This window comes from Hyaena hyaena, unplaced genomic scaffold (genome assembly GCF_003009895.1).
Source record: "Hyaena hyaena isolate Hyena2069 unplaced genomic scaffold, ASM300989v1 scaffold_267, whole genome shotgun sequence".
NCBI lineage: Eukaryota > Metazoa > Chordata > Mammalia > Carnivora > Hyaenidae > Hyaena > Hyaena hyaena.
Window position 1 is genome coordinate 1411237 of NW_024080903.1, and position 20704 is coordinate 1431940.

Consider the following 20704-nt stretch of genomic DNA (forward strand, 5'->3'; position numbering starts at 1 on the left):
ACGCGTTTCCGGATCTTGTGTTCTTTGTCCTTGTGCGTGCAGCCGCAGGTGTGGGCCGCGTGGATGCCCACCTGGCTCTGCCCCCGGTTCTGTCCGTGCCCTGCGAGCCTACGTCCTGCCTCCCTGCTGGGGCAGGGCCGTGCTGCACACCCCGTCCGCTCCGTCTTAGCTCAGGGCCTGTCGTTTCTGTCACACCTTGTCCGGCTGTTCAGACCGGCGATCGTCTGCCCCAGTGATGGAGCTCAGCCACTGACTTAGGCGTCAGTGCAGTTTCCACCGTGACCTTGCACACACGTGGCATTTTACAGGGACTACTACCGAGGCTCGGAAAACTCAAGTTTGTGGTTTGTCCGAGATGCTGGGACTGGTAACTTTGGAAATTAAAAAGGAGTACAAGTCACACCTAACTTAAACTGTGAAGTTCAGTCAAGCATGCGTTTTCCGGACGGAGCGCAGGAAGCAGCTGTAGGAGAGCCTGGGCGGAGGGTGGGGCGGGGGCTGGTCCCTGACATGCAGGGAGTGAAAGAGCAACCAGGTCGCTGGGCAGCTCTGGCCCCACACTCGCTCACGTGGACGCACGGGTGCTCCCCACGGAGAAACCGTAGATTTGCTCTGTGCCGTCGGGCACGGGAGGAGGGCGGCACGTGGCACATAAGGCATTTGTGAAAAGGTCAGACACTCGCTAGGCGACAGAGTACAGTCGTCTGAAGCCTGGAACGAGGCCGGGTCCTGACAGCCCCCGGGCGGCACCGTCGCCCTGTGGGGTGTCGGGTGACGTCAGCCGCCCTCCGTGTGTCCCAGAGTGTGAAGGTGTCGCAAGGTGAAGAATGTCCCCTAAAGGAAGCACACCTGTGCCGTTTCCTTTAGGTGATAATCTACAGGAGAGCCTCTCGTTAAGATGACTTTTCTTTTGCTCAGATTAAGATCTAAGACTAAGCCCCAGTCAGGCAGGCGTGCGCATGAGCCGTCCAGGTGGATTTGTCCCCCGAGGAGCCCAGGGCCCGGCTCACCTGGTGGCGAGGACACCGCGGTTTCCTGGTAACACGTGGCCGCCGAGATGCGCCAGGCAGCGTGGGGCCTGAAGGGCATCGAATCGCATCGCGTATTTTGGGACAGTACGCCTCACCTTTCCTCCTCAGACGTTTGTGTAGCAGGAGGGGAGGCCGCGGTGGGGTGCTGTGGTCCGGAAGGAGCGCCGTGCTTCCCAGCGGGGCCGGCTCCGAGCCCCGACGCCCGGCCGGGCCAGGCGCTCCTCTCCCGCCGGTGCGTCACACTGTCTCAGGAAGTAAGACTCTTACAGCTCGGTGACGACTGTGCTTGTTTTGTTAAACTAGCTGTTCGTCAGGTCAAGAGAACATCGGGGAAGAACCCAGAAGGTTCCCCTCAGCCCCAAGCCCAGCAGCATGCTGTGAGTTCTGGGAAAGTACCCATTTGCCTCCTGGTAGTTGAGATGGGCTGATGTTTTCCAAAATAATTTGACCCCAGTACACAAAGAAGACGGTCACGTTCCCGCACCGTGTCGGCCTCTGGGCCTGCCGAGCCCGCCGTGCCAGACTTCTCCGGGAGCGATACCGCGCCCTGCGCCCCCCGCACCCGGGCCACCGCGGGCCGGCCCCCCGCCTCCGCCTCCGCCCGCCCCCGCCCGCTCGCTGGCCCGCTGAGCCTCTCACTTGACCACCCTGCTTTAGAGGGCCTGCCCGGTCGCCGGCGCCGGGCTCACGGCCGAGTCCACACAAGATGCTGCGTCTCTCTCTTCCAGCCCCCAAGACCCTCAGCCCTTCCAGGCAGTGGGACCCTCACCCACGCTTCCGTAGCCCTCCTCCCCCGCCGCTCTGCGCGCCTCACCACGGCCCCACGGAGAGAGTGGTGTCTGCGCCCCCGATTCTAACAGGAGGCCGCGAGGCTGCCCTGTCTGCCCGCCCCCCCTCCCGGGCCGTCCCGGGTGTCTGTCCTCTCGCACCGGCAGCTCTCACTGCTTTCCCGGGATTGCAGGCCGCCAAGAGGTAGCGAGGCTGGGCTTCAGAGGTCTTTGTACTTGTCAGTTAGAACTTTTCTTTCTGACAGTTAGAGGTCTTAGGAGTTTTAAGATGTGAGCTTTATGGACAAATAGCTCATTATGACTATTTAAATTTTCTTTAACTTCCCTACAGACTGTCTTCACTGATGTGACTCCCCCACGTTGTTTTCCGCTTTTGTTAGTAGCGGAGCCACAGGAGTGGCCGTTTTGGCCAGAATGGTTGGGGATCAGCAGCCTCATCTCATGGCGCAGGCACATCATGTCTGCAGTTTTCTTGACAGAATTCCATGAGGCACAGACTTTTCTCTGCACTTTGCAGCCTGTCGGGATGATCTTAAGCCTAGTTATTAATGAGAGCCAAGCGAAGCCAGAACTGTCCTGCACAAAAGTACAAGCAGAGTGGGTGCTTCAGTTCACCCGGCAGGTGGATGACTGCAGCTCGGGTCAGAGAGGCACCATTTGTGAATGTAACTCGGGCCCTGCCTAGGCCTAGTCGGGGCCTCCGTGGCTCTGAGTGTGGAACCCTGGCTCTGCACCCTGGCTGCCCGGACCCTCCCTCTTACCACTGACCCCGTTAACTGCCTCTGACACCGTCCTGAGCCTCAGGTCCCAGCCCCGGTGCGGAAGCCTGGCCTTGCGAGGGGCCGAGCACTGCCCCCAGGGCGAGTTCAGCCTGGCAGTCATCACCAGCGGAAGCCTCCTGCGTGCTCTTGTAAAATGAGCAGGTGAAGACGAGGGTGCACTTCCAATGTCTGCTCCCAGTGAGGCGCTGCCTGATTTCCATAAACACAAATCTCTCCTTCCTGGGTGTGCGGGGGGCGCGTACAGCCACCGCCCTCTCCTTTCTCGGTGTGCGGGGGGTGCGTACAGCCACCGCCCTCTCCTTTCTGGGTGTGCGGGGGGTGCGTACAGCCACCGCCCTCTCCTTTCTCGGTGTGCGGGGGGTGCGTACAGCCACTACCCTCTCCTCTGCGGGTGTGCGGGGGGTGCGTACAGCCACCACCCTCTCCTCTGTGGGTGTGCGGGGGGTGCGTACAGCCACTACCCTCTCCTCTGTGGGTGTGCGGGGGGTGCGTACAGCCACCGCCCTCTCCTTTCGCGGGGTGCGGGGTGCGCGTACAGCCACCACCCTCTCCTCTGTGGGTGTGCGGGGGGTGCGTACAGCCACCACCCTCTCCTTCTCGGTGTGCGGGGGGGGCCACATACAGCCACCACCCTCTCTTTTCTCAGTGTGCGGTGTGCGGGGGGCGCATACAGCCACCACCCTGTCCTCTGCGGGTGTGCGGGGGGGGTGCGTACAGCCACCACCCTCTCCTTTCCTTGTACACAGGGGTGCATACAGCCATCTCCTTTGTGGGCGTATGGGGGTATGTACAGCCATCACCCTCTCATTTGGGTGTGCGCAGGGGTGCATACAGCCATCCCTCCTTTGTGTGTATGCAGGGGTGCATACAGCCAGCCACCCACCTTCTCAGACATCTGATTCCCCACTGTCATCTGGAGAACGATCAGGAGCCCATTTGGCCATCACCCACGAACATGTTATGGGGCGTAAAGAGATTTGTTGGCTTAAGTGCCAGCAAATTCATTTATTTTAAATTCTGAAATCCACCATTACCTACTTAGTTCACATAAGGTTAAAGGTAATAAATCTCTGGAAAACACAAGTGAAAGTGTTGCATGGCTTTGGACCTCACTGACAGCTCTGCTGGGTTTTGTTTGGCAGTCTGCGCGTGAACTTGGACATGGGCAAAGCTGCGTATGGTTGGATGATCATGAAGGACGAGAGCATCCCCGGCACAGTTGTGCGGACCAGCACCATCCCAGAGGAGCTGGGGCGCCTGGTGTACCTGCTCACCGACAAAACAGGTACCACACCTGCATCCAGTCCACAGCGATCCTGTGTGTCTACGTGTGTGCCCAGGACGTGTGTGTGCGTGTGTCCAGGTGTGTGCCCAGGGTGCATGTGCGTATATCCAGGTATGTGCCTGGGGTGTGTGTGTGTGTGTCCATGTGTGTGCACAGGGTGTGTGTGTCTGGGGCGTGTGTACCTGTGTGTACATATGTGCACAAGGTGTGCATGAGTGTCCACGTGTGTGCACGGGATGTGTGTGTCCACATATGTTCATGGGGTGCGTGTGTGCTTGTGTATGTGTGTCGCAGGGTATTGAATTCATTCACATTTAGAATTTTCCAGACTTTGCCAAGAACACTGGCACACAACTAGTCTTCATCTTGGAATATCATTAGAATTAGAAAAATGTTAAATTCTTAGAGATTTAAATGATTGCTTGTATATTTTTACGTCTCTCCAGGCTTATAGTTCTTTTTCTTAACCGCCTGCATGACACCTCTGTGGAGGGTGCGTGGGAGGGCAGATGCCTTTACGCTGCAGGTGGCGCCGCTCAGCTGTGGGGCCACAACAGTGTGCATGTGGATTGGTATTTTCGTAGTATGTTCTCCTAAGGAGTCTCACTACAGACTGTCTCCATCGGGCCCATGCCCCAAATTTTACTTGTCCTTATTTCATTTTTAACTTTCTTCATCAAAGAATTCTTGTTGACCCATAACGTATTCAATAAAAGATAAACTGAATCCAGGGTTAAAGTCCCCACCTGATTTGTTCACTCGTGGTTTAAATTCCTAGTAATTCTTTTTTTTTTTTTAATTTTTTAAAATGTTTTATTTCTGAGAGAGAGAGACAGTGTGAGCAGGGGAAGGGCAGAGAGAGGGGGAGACACAGAATCTGAAACAGGCTCCAGGCCCTGAGCTGTCAGCACAGAGCCCGATGTGGGGCTCAAACCCACAAACCGTGAGATCATGACCTGAGCTGAAGTCAGACGCTTAACCAACTGAGCCCCCCAGGCGCCCCTAAATTCCCAGTAATTCTTGGTTAACTAGAAATAAGAGAATATTTATACCATATGGTAAAATATGTCTCAAGTAAAATTTAACATTATCTTTTTTTAAATTTTTCAATGTTTTTTTATTTATTAAAAAAATTTTTTATAGTTTGTTTTTGAGACAGAGAGAGAGCATGAGTGGGGGAGGGTCAGAGAGAGAGGGAGACACAGAATGCGAAACAGGCTCCCGGCTCTGAGCTGTCAGCACAGAGCCTGATTTGGGGCTTGAACCCACGAACTGTGAGATATGACCTGAGCCGACGTCGGATGCTTAACCTACTCAGCCATCCAGGCGCCCCAATTCAACATCATTGTTAACAAAAGGTGAGAATAAGCTTCATCCTAGGAAGAAGAAAGAAAAAACTAACATTGTGATTTAGCACGCATTCTTCTAGAATCACAGTAAGATAAGTACCAGAAGCAAGCTGCATGACCAAAAGAGTAAGGAAATATTTGTAGACGAAACAGTGACCTAAGGAAGTCAAGTGCTGAAAATCAGTGAAGCGCCAGGTCATGGGGAAAACATCGGAATGGCTCCCTGCGTGATGAGCGGACTGGAGAGTAAGGCCCTCACGGCAGCGCCAAGCGTGTGAAGGTGGGCCGACCTTCCAGAGGTTCATGAAAGAAGGCATGACCCAGTGGAGAGACCAACTGTGGTTCCCGGCGAGAAGACTGGGTGTTTCGTCACCGTCAGCCTTCACGAGGAAGCGAGGGGCTTACTGCAGTTCAGTCGAAATCCCGCTGTCGGGTGGCGTCTGGTCTTCATCAGGGCTGGGCTTTGTGGCATCTCGGGATCCTTGCCAGTAAGTTCACGCACGGTTATAAGACTCCGGGATACCGAGGACCTTACGCCCAAGACGGTACCCTGAGAAGGTGCCTTCAGATTCCTCCCTTCCCTCCCTCACGGAGCTGACAGGAGAAAATCTTAAAGAACAAATCTGTAAACCATAGTGAAAAATAAGCAAAAGCACCCTTACAGAAGTGATTTTTTTCTGGAAAACAGGTGGAATCATTTTGATGGAGAAGCTGAAGCAAATCAAACCCAAACTCCAAATGGTTCCAAAAACGACCCTACAGAGATAGCACAAGGCGTGCAGGGTGAGGCAGGTGAGGGTTAGAGGGACCCGGCCCACCCCTGCCCTCCGCAGCCTGGCCTCTGTCCGCGGCCTCACTGAGAGAACGGCTGCATGCGCTCCGCGTTCTGCGTGAGCAGCGTGCTAGCCCAAGGGGAACGGACTGCACGACGCTTTACAAACAAACCCGAAGGAGCCGCAGGAAAGTGTTTACAATGACAGGAGGGCTCAGTCACCTATAAACTCACCATCAAGATTAAACCACGTTTCCTATACCAGCAACAACAGGGTTGTGTAGTTCGAAAAATGCCAGTAAGAATAGCAACAAAAAGTATATTAAAAATAAATTCAAAGAAAAAAATGTGTGAGGCCCATATGGATGTAGGTTCTTACACTTTGGAAGACCCCGCGAGACCTGCGTAGTGGACGGGCACTCGTGTTCGTGAGTCGGTGGCTTCATGCGGTAGAGACATGGCCCCACAGAAGACGCCTGACCTGTGTGCGGTGGTGCACAGCGCATCAGGGCCTTCTCTCCACCACTGGTGGGAGTGTTACGTGCTGCACGCTCGTCTGGGCAGCTGCGCTCAGCCCTGCCCCTTGGGACGCAGGTGTGCCTCTACGGCATGGGACGACGGAGGATTGTTCACAGCATCGGCCTGGAAAATGGAACGGAACTAAACATGACACCAGAAAAGCAGTTATCGGTCATAGAGCGCTCTTACAGCTGAGTGCTGAGTAGCAGAGGCACGTCCAGGCTGGGGTGCGCGGCGGATCAGACGCCTGAACGTAACGCCATATTCTCCCCGGGCTTTACTCTTCGAGTTTTAAAAAATGAAAATAGGGGCACCTGGGCGTCTTCGTCGGTTGAGAGTCTGACTTCACCTCAGGTCATGATCTCACGGTTCGTGAGTTCGAGCTCTGTGTCGGGCTCTGTGCTGACAGCTCGGAGCCTGGAGCCTGTTTCAGATTGTGTGTCTCCCCCTCTCTCTGCCCCTCCCCCACTCATGCTCTGTCTCTCTCTCGCAAAAATACAAACATCTGAATCTGAAATTACATCTTCAGAACATAATTTAGGGCTAGTGCCTCTGAACAGCTCTGTGATTGTGACCTGATGCCTGTCAGTGCCGTGGCTGAGCAGCCCGTGTTGGTGGCGGGCACCCTGACCAGCGTGACCTGGGGACGCTGGCGTGGCGCTATATGTAAATTCATGCCGAGCTCCCTGAAATCTCATCTTTAAGAATCTACCCTACAGAAATCATGTTTTTATAGCGGAAATTGTAAACCGTCCCAATATCCATGGTTGAGAGGGTCCCTGACAGAATGTGGTGTGTACAAGTTCACGGCGCATCCCTGCAAGTACCAGACCCCTGTGTGTGGTCACGTGAGAAAGTAGTTTATAAACGTGCACCCGTGTCTGTCAGTGTCCTGTGTCCCTGAGGGTGGCGTCCGTCCTGGTCACTACGACGCCCTCGGGTCTCTCTGGGGAGGCATGTGTCCTGGTCACTGTGATGTCCTTGGGAAAAGCTCATTCACTGCTTCTTCCTGTCACTTCACTGATGTAGCTCATAGCTGTTATCACATTAAGCTGGAGAAACTCACTGTGTCCGCCTCTAGCATTTCCAGTACCCTGAGCACAAACACAGGCCCGGCCAGACCCCCGCTGCCGGGACGCACACTGCTCCACAGCGTGCTGGAGGCACGGGCCTGGCCACAGGTGCGGGACCCACCAGTCCATGGTCCTGTGAGGATCCAGGAAGATGACATTTGTGAAAACAGTGGACTTTTAGAGCTCAACGTCAGACCGTGGAATGTTCTAGCTGGAAGGTCCACCCCACATAATGGAGACCGTATGTCCCCGGCGGACTGTGTGGCCTGCGCCCAGAAGGCCCACGGGCCCCAGAGGATGTGAGGAAACTGGCAGCGTGCATTGGTGCATGTTCTGCCCGCGCGTGTGCTCCACACGTGCAGCCGTCTCTCTCCCAGGCGCTTTCTCGCTTCCGCCCAGGTTCCAGGCCGCCGTTGTGTGTGTCCCTGTCATCGGAGCTGCCACCTGACGAGCAGCGGGCTGTTCGTGTTCACTGTGATGTGAATGGATTCAGTGTTGTGTTCATTCACGACTGTTTAAAACCCTGTTGAAATGTATGAAACACAGCCCAAAAGATCTTTCTAGAAATGATTAATCTTTTTCTAGACATGACTGATCCTTTCTCCTACAGGGTAACTTGATCTGCTCTTTTTCTTAATACGCTTATACCCTTACCTGAACCTGGTCTTTGAACGAAGCCTTCATTTTCCTCAGCAAATGTTAGCACAGCACGTAATCTGGTCACTAGCCAGCAGGTATGGGACCGAGGCGGCTGACGCGTGCAGGACACCTGTGTGACCAGAGGGTCTGGGGTTCTTTTTTTTTTTTTTTAATATTTTTTATTTATTTCTAGGAGAGAGAGAGAGAGAGAGCATGAGCAGAGGAGGGTCAGAGAGAGAAGGAGACACAGAATCCGAAACAGGCTCCAGGCTCTGAGTTGTCAGCACAGAGCCCGACGCAGGGCTCGAACCCACCAACCGTGAGATCATGACCTGAGCTGGTCGGACGCTTAACCGACTGAGCCACCCAGGCGCCCCGAGGGTCTGGGTTCTTGTCTCACTGTCTTACTAACAGTCTGACCGCATGCACTTGGCCCCGGTTCTTTGCACCATGTTTACTTCTGCCTGGGGGGGGGGCGGGGCGGTGCTGGCTGGCCCACCCCCACCCCCCTGGCGGGAACAGTGCCTCCAAACCCAGTGAGCAGCAATGCCTCTGAGGGAGTTTTTTGCCAAACACGTAAATGAATTCCACGTGTCGGAAATCAATGGGCATGTGAGTTGACGGTGTGTCTGGGGGAGGGTGGCTGTGGCCTGAGGCCGGGCGGCCACTGGGCCTGCGGTGGACACGGGAGGGGTGTGGCTGGTGAGGATGCTGTGGACTGGTCGGGGGAGGGGGAAGCCAGGGCCATGGGGGGGCGTGTCGACTGGTCAGTGGGTGGGGAGGCCAGGCCGTAGAACCACCTGGAGGAAGAGTGGGGGGAGCTGGGCGCTACGAGATCAGAAAACAGTGGCGCCCTAAGCCCTAAAACGCCTGCAGGGCCGTGGTCCTAGCTCAGACCAGTTGAACAGAATCAGGAGCCACCCCCCTCCCCAATAAACGGGCAACTAATCCCAACAAAGGAAACCAGAACATACGATGGTGAAAAGAGTGTCTCATCGCTGACAGCCACATGGAAAAGAAGCTACTAGACCTTTTTCTTCTACCCACAAAATCAGCACAGAAGCAAAGCCCAGAAACAGCAAAAGTTCTAGAGAAAACTCAGGCAGCAATCTCTTTACATTGGCCTTCATAGCATTTACTTGGATCTGTCTCCCCAGGGAAGGGCAAGAAAAGCTAAAATAAACCAGTGGGATTTCATCAAACTAAAAAGCTTCTACACAGCAAGGAAACCGTCAACAAGATGAAAAAGCAACCTACTGAATGGGAGAAGATATTTTCAAATCAGCCATCCCATGAGGGATTAATATCCAAAAATAACAAGTTTTTTTTTTTAATGGGCAGAGGATCCAAATAGACATTTGCATCCAAATGGTCAACAGACACATGAAAAGATGCTTAACATCACTCCTCATCGGGGAAATACAGATCAAAACCACACTGAGCCACCACCTCACACCTGTCAGAGCGGCTAAAATCAGCAACACAGGACACCACAGGTGCTGGCCAGGATGTGGAGGGAAGGGGAAGCCTCTTGCGCTGCTGGTGGGAATGCAAACTGGGGCAGCCACGCTGGAAAACACTGTGGAGGTTCCTCAAAACGTTAAAAATAGGGGAGGCCAAGTAATCATCCAGTAATTCAAGTCCTGGGTATTTACCCAAAGAAAACAAGAACAGTAATTCAAAAAGCTGTCTGCACCCCTGTGTTCATTGTAGCTTTATTTACAGTAGCGCTTTCTCAGCAAAGCCCAGGCGTCCCCGAGAGGTGAGTGGTAAGGAAGATGTATGTCCATACAGTGCGCCGCTGCCGTAAAGATGGAATCTCGCCGTTTGCAACCGCATGGATGGAGCTAGAGGATGTTATGCCACGGGAAGTGAGTCAGAGAACCTCAGATATGAGGAATCTAAACAGACAAACAAGAGAAACAGACTCCTAGACACAGGTAGTTAGCAGAGGGGAGGGTGCGGGGGGATGGGTGACTTGGGCAAAGGGGATGAGAAGGAACGACTTGCTGTTACAACATAAGTGCGTCCTGGGGAGCGCGGTTGATGACCTTGTAATAACGGGTACGGCGACAGGTGGTAACTGCTCTTACAGAGGCATTTTGTAATGTGCAAAAGTGTTTCGCTAGTGCACCCGAAACAGCGTGTGTCAATTTTACTTCGGTTTGTACAAAAAAAAAAAGTTAAGAAGTGACAAATGATTAATACAGAAACAACACTAGCACCGAGTGAACTTGGCACGCCCGGTGCCGGCCCCGTGGCGTAAGGCAGCGAGCAGAGGGGAAGACAGGGTCTCCTCACCTGGGGTCTTCTGTTACTTGCAGTCAGTGGTTTAAAACCCTAAAGAAGTAACAGCGTGCTCTGGGTAGGAACGGCCAGGTGTCCACCATTGTATACTTTGCCGCGTAGAGAGAGTCGTTAGTAATAAAAAGTCAGGTTAAGAGAAGCATTACTTATCATAGTCACACTTAGAAACGGCCTCATCACCACAGCCTTTGTAAACTACTGTCTCACGTTCAGTGTGTTTCAGAGAAAAAATGTCAACAGGAAATTCTTTAATTATGTCAATCTGATAAGTAAAATCTTTTTTGTTAGAATAACCTGTTAAATAATTTTTCAGAGGATTCATCTGGGCACACATAATAGAGGTGAACTTTGTGTGTATTCTAATAGGAATTAACATACAGTTTCATGGTCTTGATTTTGGATAACAACTATCGTTTTCATCTCAGATCTTTGATATAAATCATTTCTAGAACTTGCTTATTTCATTTCGAGGCTGAGTTGTTTTCAATCACATAGTTTAATGTAACCCACAGTTTAAAACTAATTCTATTTGATGATGAGGACATAACCCAAAAGCCCTTTTAAACTGTACTTCTCACGTAATTCTGATTTCAGGAAACTTAGGATCCATTTATTCACAGCATTAAAAGGTTTAAAGACAAAACGTATAAGGTGAGCGGCGCTGCGGCCTGGAACGTGTGAAATTGCTGTTTCGTGCCCATTCTTGTAAGACGGTTGCTGAAACAGCCCCGACACAGTCGGGAGGGCAGGCTTTCCTTACACGTGCAAGGCCCCGTCATGTCTCGGGGCAGTCCTGTCGGGCGAGCTCTTTGGTTTCGAGCGCCTGTTCCCACCAATGTGTGTGGAGTCGGGTAGATAGGAAGACGCTGCGTATTTGCCATGTTATGTGTGCCAAAGAAAGCAAAACCCAGCTAATACTTTGTGGGCATCTGGTAGCCGTGTGGAAAGCCCGCCTTCTGTTGTGACTGATTGGTGCTAGGACTGTTCACGCCCACGTTTACAATGACCTCAGCCCGTGGCTGATCCGTCTGTGTGCCTTGAAGTACGTGCACAGAAGCCCAGGGGAGGCTGCCTGACAGCACGCCTCATTGCAGCACGTGAGAGACACATTTGCAGGCGCCCACACGTCCCCAAGAGCGAGTGAGCAAGAATCAGGTGCACATACTCGACGTGTGTTTTTATATTAAGTGATCCAGTTACACAGAGTTTGGGGTTCCAGAGTCCTCACGGGTAACATGGGGGTTTATGTATCACTTGTAATGAAAACTCACCATATTTTTGAAATAACGTTATGTCTCATTGCCTTTCATGAGGTTACTCACTGCATATCTCCCTGCTAGGAAGCCAGACCCCAGAAATGTCATAAACCCGACCTGTGCATGCTCCTCTCCTAAACTGCCTCCCTCACACGCCAGCAGTGAAGTACTCAAGCGCAGGCACACATTAGTGCCGGGCACACGCGGGCAGGCAGTCCCCCGGAGTGACCCCTGCCCTCTGGAGCCCCTCCCCATCTGCGGAGGACAGCGGGGCGTGGGCACCTCCAGACGGCTCAATGGTCAGAGACTCAGCTCGGGAGCGTGTGCCTTCCCGCCTGCGCGCTTGCCCCACGTGGCACAGATGGATGCAGAGGGTTAAATGCATCTGTTTCTGTTCAATGAAAAATACTTAATTTTTCAAAATTGGGTTTTTGAAAAACTGATAGGCATGCTGATTTGGGACTGGCCGAGGTCTCTCAGACAGTGTCCTAGAGCATATCTACCCAGACGGCCGTGTCCGGAGCCGCACTTGGGCCAGACGCCAACGTGAGCTGAAGGGCAGAGCGTGCGTGTCACTGCAGCTGTCCCCGAGGGAGCTGGGACGGGCCCTTGTCCTCGCGGGAGGACATCTTCAGGAGCTAGAGTTACAGAGCAGGGCGCTGAGGGAGGAGGGTGTGCGGGATGGGAAGTCTTGTGGTCACTTGCTGGCCTCCCGTGCGCATTTATTTTCGTCTTTGCCACCCCTGTCCTAGGAACCCTCACCCAGAACGAGATGGTATTTAAGCGGCTGCACCTGGGGACTGTGTCTTATGGCGCAGACACGATGGACGAGATCCAGAACCACCTCATGAATCCGTGCCCGCAGGTGAGCTCATGCGCCTCGGCGCAGCGCGGAGCCGTCTGCGGAAGGGCCCGGGGCCATCCGGCCAACCTGAGCCCATTGCATCTACTCATCTGAAAATTGGCAAACTTCTTTGAATGTCCCAAAATATTCGGTTCTAGTTTATAAATCAAAAGGGAGTTTTTAGATGTCTTTTATTTTAAAACTTAAAAAAGATTTTTTTTTAATGTTTATTTTTGACAGAGGTGGTGCGAGCAGGGGAGGGGCAGAGGGAGAGGGAGACAGAATCTGAAGCAGCTCCAGGCTCTGAGCTGTCAGCACAGAGCCCGACGAGGGGCTCGAACCCACAGACAGGGAGATCATGATCTGAGCCGAAGTCGGACACTTACCTAACTGAGCCCCCAGGTGTCCCATCAAATGTGTTTCCTGACTGTCCCTGTTTTTCTTCATAGCTAATAAGACTTTCTCATACCTTTTTGCCTTTTCAATAAACAAGTGGTGCCCAGCACCGTGCGCCCGCCGCCCGTCGTCAGCCTCAGCAGGTGTCCGTGCCCACCAGGCCTTGGCCTGCCCATGTTGTGTAGCGATCCCCAGATGTCACGTTAGTCCGTCTGTAAACGTGGGGTCTGTAGCTGGATTACATAAGGGCATTTGTGGGGGGGACACAACCTGCATCTTGTCTGCTCACTGAGCCTCAGGAGCTGAGGTGCAGGAACGGGAATCACTTGCCTTCTCACAAGGACGCAGCCCGGTAGTCACAGCATCTGCTGTAACTTGTAGGCGGCGGAATCTGCAGGGGACGCATCTGTGGGGTGTCCTGGGACGGTCCTGACACCGCAGGTCCCCCGCTGGGCCTACGGGGCGCACGGATCACGAGCAGAGGGCTGGCAGACCTAGGCCATTTGCCAGAGTTTCTTTTAGGCCACGTGATTCCTCCCCGTGACCGCCCCCAGGTAGTGCGTGTCGCACTCTATGGATCCCCTGGTTCTGAGTAACCGCACCTCGTGCCCCAGGCCATCTATTTCCCATGCTCAGGGGCCAGCCACCCCTTCCCTGCCTCCTTGCTGCTCTGCGGTCAGGTTTAGTCACCACACTGTAACAGCCAGCGCAGGGTGTCAGGCACAAAGGAGCAGGTGGCCGGCCCACCGGGTAGAGGTGGCTCACGTGTCTCCAGGCTCCGCTGGGCCATCTGGGAGGCTGTCGACCCTCTGGGTTAACTGTCCTACTTCTGACCTGACTTTCACAGGTGGGGGCTAAAACCACACATGCCCTGAGCACTTTCTGCTCTGACCAAATTCAGGGAGACTGTCTGCCTTGCATTTAGCTTGTGTAAACCTTCTCTTTCTTCCGTAACATTCACCAGAATGTCATATAGTTTTATTTTCAAGATGCTGTCAAATGAAAACTATCTGATGCCTGTATGTTTGCCGTATATACTGATCACTTACACAAGCAGACGTACAAACTGGAAACCAAGCACTTTATGAAGTAGGACGTCACTCATTTCAATAGAGTATCTTGAGTGTTTATTTATTTTGGGAGAGAGCACGCGCAGGGCAGGGGCAGAGAGAGAGGGAGAGAGAGAATCCCAAGCAGGGGGATCGAAGTGAGACTCAAACTCCTGAACCATGAGGTCATGACCTGAGCTGAGGTCAAGAGTTAGATGCATGGGGCGCCTGGGGAGCTCAGTCAGTTAAGCTGACTGAAAAGTCCGACTTTGGCTCAGGTCGTGATCTCGCAGTTTGTGGGTTCGAGCCCTGTGTCGGGCTCTGTGCTGACATCTCAGAGCCTGGAGCTGCTTCAGATTCTGTGTCTCCCTCTCTCTCTCACCCTCCCCCACTCATGCTCTGTTTTTCTCTGTCTCAAAAATAAATAAACTATAAAAAAAAAAATTTATAAAAAAAATAAAAGAATTGGACGCTTAACTGACTGAGCTAGCTGTGTGGCTATGTATTTTGTAACCTAGAATATTAACAGAAGGAAAATTTGAGGAGGAAGAATAAGACTTCTAATAATCTTTGTCTAGTTGGAAATAGTACCAGGGAACATCTTTTTTTTAAAAAAACTAATTTACATTATCCACAAATATGATTTTAATACCTCTCAATAAGCTATTTTACTAGAAATTAAAAGCAGAAAAAATAAGCCACTGTATAAAAACAACAAATACTTAATACTTATTTCCATGTAAGAGTTCTTTAAAAAATCTTTTTTTGTAAGCTATCTGTTTGTTAGTTGGTTAGACAGTTATTTTTATGTAAAATTGATTTTCTTAGATTCTGTCTTTTTATTAAGATGATAATCGTCTACCAGGTCCAGTGTAATGTGACAAGTGTTCCGTGATCTCAGTATGTTTCCCCACCGGAAGCATTTGGTGATGGAGGGCGTCATCTTTAATGGCATTTGTGTGACACTGAATCATACAGCCATCAGTAAACATAATCCATGACGGGGAGTCGGCCGGGGTCTCGGCAGCGCTGCAGCTGAGTGGGCAGCACGCAGATGCGGGTCTGAGGCGCTGGGGACGGGCAGGGCCAGCTGCGGGGCCGGGCAGCGGACCCATCATTAGACAGCACTCGGATTTGACAGGAGTGTTCACGGCTCAGTGGCTCCACACATCCCGTTCGAGAGCGGGGCCTGGCTTTCTCGGGAGGACTCACCAGTGGCTCTGAACTTAGCTGAGGAACGTCTGAGGTCCTACCGGTGTGTGTGGGGGGGGGGATTCCTCTCCACCTCCCCCAGGATGGGGCACAGTGAGCGGCTGCCGCCTCGCTGGCCGAGGTGAGCCCCCGGACACAGCTGAGTGTGACGAGAGCCAAACACAGTGTAAATGGGGAGTCAGGTCAAGAGAACACGAATCTGACCTCTGACACGGGATCATTCTTCCTCTGAATGCAGTGTTCGTCATGTTTAATGATTGTTAGGCCTGAAATCAGACCCTAACTTCAGAGGCTGTCATGAGGTGGATTAATTTATTGTATTAAAGGAAGATTCATAAGCATTTTCCCCCTGATTTCAGCTCTACATCACTTGAGGTACAGCACTTCTTAAAGCAAAGTGAGAACAGTTGAGTCTGCTGTTCTGTTCTTTAATGTACCCGTCTTCAGAGAGAGAACGTGCATGAGTTATTAAGGACTTAGCAAGCTAACACCACGGCTCAAGTGAATCTACTAGCAGGAAATGCCCAGATTTTAAGTATTGGAACAGATATTTTGGTACGTGTGACAACCAGGAAATAGCAATGCCCTGTCCAGCACGAGGACCAGGAAGTAACCACACTAACAGCTGTTCCAAAGAAGGCAGTCCGAATCAGCCAGATCATCAAACAAGCTACTTTTCTTCCTCTTTTTAAGTCTTGATTCTGTTTTTGGTATTTTATTTTAGACAGAATTATGCACGAGCAGCGGAGCGGGGCAGAGGGAGAGAGAATCTCAAGCAGGCTCCATGCCCAGCATGGAGCCCAACGTGGGGCTCAGTCCCATGACCTGAGCCAAAGTCAAGTGTTGGATGCTCAGCCGACGGAGCCACGCAGGAGCCCCAAGCTACTTTTCTCACCCCCAGCTAACTAGCTTATAAAAATAGCATATGCTAATAATTCCAGTATCGACTACGTTGTATTTGTAACTTTGTGACATTCCACATTTTCCCAGGCACCGTCGCAAGCGAGCGGAAACAGTGCCAGCTCGGCACCCCCAAGAAAGGCCCAGGCTCCAGCCCCCAAAGTCAGGAAGAGTGTGCGCGGCCGCGTGCACGACGCAGTGAAGGCCATCGCGCTGTGCCACAACGTGAGCCCCGTGTACGAGCCGCGGGCCGGCGTGGGCGGGGAGGCCGAGCGCCCCGAGGCGGATCAAGCCTTCAGCGACTGGGACCGGAGCTACCAGGCCGCCAGCCCCGATGAGGTGGGTCGGGGCCCCCGGGGGCCAGGGCACGGGGCCCACCGCCTTGGCTCTCGGTCGGGCTCCGAGGCATGAGGCCGAGTCCTTCCGCGGGGCGAGGGGGGCTGTGCCGCGCTTCCTCGCAGCCCTCGGCTGCCGGCCGGAGGCCACACGCTCTTCCCGGGCCCTCTCCGAGACGTGCCTTTGGTCTCCGTGTGTCCACACCTCCCAGAAAGTCTAAGTCCAGGAGCGGAAAACACATGAGAAAAACCAGAACTGAAGTGACCAAGTCACGTCTTCCTAAAGCTGCTGAGACTTGGAGTGTCCCCGCCTCCGCCTCCTCTCGCCTCCAAGTACATTTCCAGGGCTTTGGGGTCCGTTGGGTTTGGGTTTGGGTTTGGGTTTTTTTTTTTTTTTTTGCCAGTATTGAGACACAGTGTATCTATTTCAAAAGAGAATTGGGATGCAGATCATTTCAAAAATCTACAGAAGATAAATGAAAGTAATCTACAGTAAAATCTTAAATACGGTATAGTCATTTCTAACTTGGCATCGTTTTTTAATTTTTAGATAAAAGCCATTGTTAAGTTAATTTGTCCAATTCCTATACAGCCAGTATATTTTAAATACGGTTCGCTTGTGCACTATTTTCTACTCTGGGTCCTTCAGATGATTCTGTAATCAGACCTTGGAGGCAGTAGAAGCAAATAAGCCTGTTTAAATACCTGAAACTGGGTCATACAAAAACCCCCAGTCACAGGGTTTTGTAATGTTTATTTCTGAGAGAAAGACAGAGAGACAGAGAGACAGCACGAGCAGGGGAGGGACAGAGAGAGAGGGAGACACAGAATCTGAAGCAGCTCCAGGCTCTGAGCTGTCAGCACAAAGCCCGACGCGGGGCTCGAACCCACAAACTGTGAGATCATGACCTGAGCCGGTCGGATGCTTAACCGACTGAGCCCCCCAGGCGCCCCTCAATCACAGTTTTTTAAAATTCTGATTTGCTGTTTTAGAAAGAGGAGGCCGGTGATTCTCGTTATCGAGATTATTTCAAAAGAGCAGGGTCCTTCCACTGTAATGACATCACCGCAGAAACTGGGTGCCGCTCTACTGTCGGGGTGTTGGCGTTGGGGAGCTGCTGAGGCCGCGGATGCCCGGGGCCACGTTGTGCAGCTGGGAAGAGGCGGTGGCGTGCACTCCCACACGTGCCCTGCGGAGTCCGGAGCACCGGCTAGTGCACCCTGTTTTACTGATTAAAGTTAGTTAGGAAGCCAAAGGTAAAGTGTGAGTTTAAAGTGTTCGGAAAGGTGTCACCTGAGTAACAGCGAGCCAGCTGTGACCACGGGCAGAGAGAGAGGACTGTGCGCACTGTGTTGCGGGAGCCAAACGGAGGAGCCCTGGCCCGGCCAGTGCAGCAGGGAGAGGACGCAAGCCCTTTCCAGGGACTTCTCCGGGGAGAACGCGGGTTGTGACCGTCCTGACGTGTCTCGTTCCCAGAGGTGCCCTCGGCCCTGGTGTGCAGCCTCCTGGGAGGCACAGGTGTCCCGGCGGTGCCCTCCATCCCGTCGGCACGGCCGGCAGACGCACACTCCCGCCGTCTTTTCTCTGTTTTGTTCATCTGTGCGTGTGCTCAGTCCCACACGTGGTTACTGGGTGGGCCTGGTGGGGCTGGATGCTTCTCCGTTCTGGGGGCGCGCTAAGGTGCACCCACGGCTGAGAGCCACAGAGTCCTGCAAGTCCCCACGTGGCCCCTCGCGGGGTGTGTGGCCAGCGCCCCCCACCCCGAAGGTCCCCCAGTGGAAACAGACCCGAACTTGGTGCCTGGGCTGTGACTTCGTACCTACGGATTTATGGTGTTTTACAAAGCTTTATGCACTGCTGTGTTTTCTGGAAACCAAGTTCATTTCTGAAGATTTAGTTACACTGGTATCTCCTTGATTATTTAGCCAAGAAATTGTCTCACAGTAACCAAAACAAACTAAGTTAGAAATTAGGGCAACACGTCATTACTCGAGTAAGAGCTTAGCGGCCATGAAGATGCAGCTGCAACCGTGAAAGTTGGGTCGTTTTCCTTTCATGATGGAACCGCCAGTGCCGCTGGCTCCTCCCTCCCCTTCAACTGGAGCCTGGGCCCCCCTCCTGCTCCCCTCCACACAGCTGCGGGTCCTCCTCTCTGCGGCTGCCGCGCCCCCGGCGCCCCCTCACCGCAGGGGGTCCTCCCACAGGCTCCCCGAGCACCGCGCCCCGACTTCTCCCCGGCCACCCTGTTCTTGGTTCTCATTCGTGAGGACCTTTACTCTTTCATCAACACTGTCGCTGTTAAACATCTTTACAGTAACTTTATTATTCTTAGAATTACTCAGTTTTCTTAAACTAAAAAGAATGAAAAAGCCTGATAAAAGAAGTATCTCAAATCTGCTTGATCCTGAACCATCCCTCACCTTCACCGTGTTCCGTCTGCGTCGCCCCCTGGCATGTTCTGGCCACAGGGTGCTGCAGGTGTGGGTGCACAGGGCTCAGCCGGCCCCCCTCCCCCCGTAGGTGTGGGTGCACAGGTCTCGGCCGGCCCCCCTCCCCCCGCAGGTGTGGGTGCACAGGTCTCAGCTGGGCCCCCCTCCCCCCGCAGGTGTGGGTGCACAGGTCTCGGCTGGCCCCCAAGGCCCAGGCTATGCAGGGAGGTGCAGGGAGCCGACTTTGGTAATTACCTAGAAACTAGTCTCCTGGGAATATTGGGCCATGACAGCAAGTGGGAGCCAGAGCCGTGGGGTCCGTAGCTTAAAAGGTCTTTCCCTTTTTGGTACCTAATGAACTGTGATGACCAACTGCATCTTTTTGTGAGTCCGTGTCACCCACCCCTCTCATTTCGGGGGATATTGGCTGAGCCTGTGAACGTTGGATTAACTGCAGTGCACTGGGTTGTTGAGAAACCCCAGAGTGTAGCTCCGTGTGTACGGAGGAGANCAGGTGTGGGTGCACAGGTCTCAGCTGGGCCCCCCTCCCCCCGCAGGTGTGGGTGCACAGGTCTCGGCTGGCCCCCAAGGCCCAGGCTATGCAGGGAGGTGCAGGGAGCCGACTTTGGTAATTACCTAGAAACTAGTCTCCTGGGAATATTGGGCCATGACAGCAAGTGGGAGCCAGAGCCGTGGGGTCCGTAGCTTAAAAGGTCTTTCCCTTTTTGGTACCTAATGAACTGTGATGACCAACTGCATCTTTTTGTGAGTCCGTGTCACCCACCCCTCTCATTTCGGGGGATATTGGCTGAGCCTGTGAACGTTGGATTAACTGCAGTGCACTGGGTTGTTGAGAAACCCCAGAGTGTAGCTCCGTGTGTACGGAGGAGACTGGGTGGGTGCGGGCCCGAGCTCCCCGCTCCTCAGGCACAGCCTCCTCCATGTGCCAGCAGACAGGACTGTCCCCACCAGGAGCAAAACGTTCTGTACATTATGTTAATAAGTGTGTAAAAATCTCTTGTAGCCAAACTCAGTACGGCTTGTGGAATCGTGTGTGTGTGTTTGTGTGTGTGTGTGTGTGTGTGTGTGTGTGTGTGTGTGTGTGTGTGATAACAGGAAATGTAGGAGAAACTGTAAGATGAATAGCTAAGATTTATAAGGTCTATAAATTGCCGTCTTATCTTTCCAGTGGATGCTCTGAGACAGATGGAGGCCGCTGGTGGCTGCTCTTTAAAGGAAATGGACCACAGTCCTGTTCATGTGAACAACGGCTTGAGTACATTGTGTTCTGTAGTGTAACATCCTAGAAATTCTCAAGGATTCCGTACGATTCTAGACTAAGAAAGACTTATTTCTCAGTCTTCAGCATGGGAAACTGAGACCACAGATGTTCCTTAAGGAAAATTGTATTAGTTTTAAAATACTATAATACATACTTAACCTTAATACCTGCCAAAAAGAAGTATAAATTTTTTGGAAAATACATGGGATTTTTGGGGTGCCTGGGTGGCTTAGTTGGTTGAGCATCTGAATCTTGATTTTGGCTCAGGTCGTGATCTCAGCACTATGGGATCAAGCCCTGAGCCAGGCTCTGTGCTGAGCGGGGAGCCTACTTGGGATCCTCTCTTTCCCTCCCCCGCCAAACTCCCCACCCACTGCCCCCTCCCCTGCTCGATCTCTCTAAAAAGAAAGGAAGGAGGAACGGAAAAATTTTTGTAGGCTTTTTTTATCTTTAGT

The 20704-nt window shown here is 52.7% G+C and overlaps 1 protein-coding gene across 7 annotated transcripts in view; it reads left to right on the forward strand.

The window, feature by feature from the left end:
* ATP9B (ATPase phospholipid transporting 9B (putative)) overlaps nucleotides 1-20704 on the forward strand; it is a 226465-nt gene that overhangs the window by 167378 nt on the left and 38383 nt on the right. For all 7 annotated transcript variants that reach the window (XR_005530783.1, XR_005530782.1, XM_039245815.1 and 4 more), the window contains 3 exons: nucleotides 3744-3886; nucleotides 12554-12666; nucleotides 16293-16541. Coding sequence is in view for 5 of the 7 variants with exons in the window: in XM_039245815.1 (XP_039101746.1) it covers nucleotides 3744-3886; nucleotides 12554-12666; nucleotides 16293-16541 (505 nt within the window). In the remaining 2 variants the exon portion in view is untranslated. The remainder of the gene's footprint in view (nucleotides 1-3743; nucleotides 3887-12553; nucleotides 12667-16292; nucleotides 16542-20704) is intronic.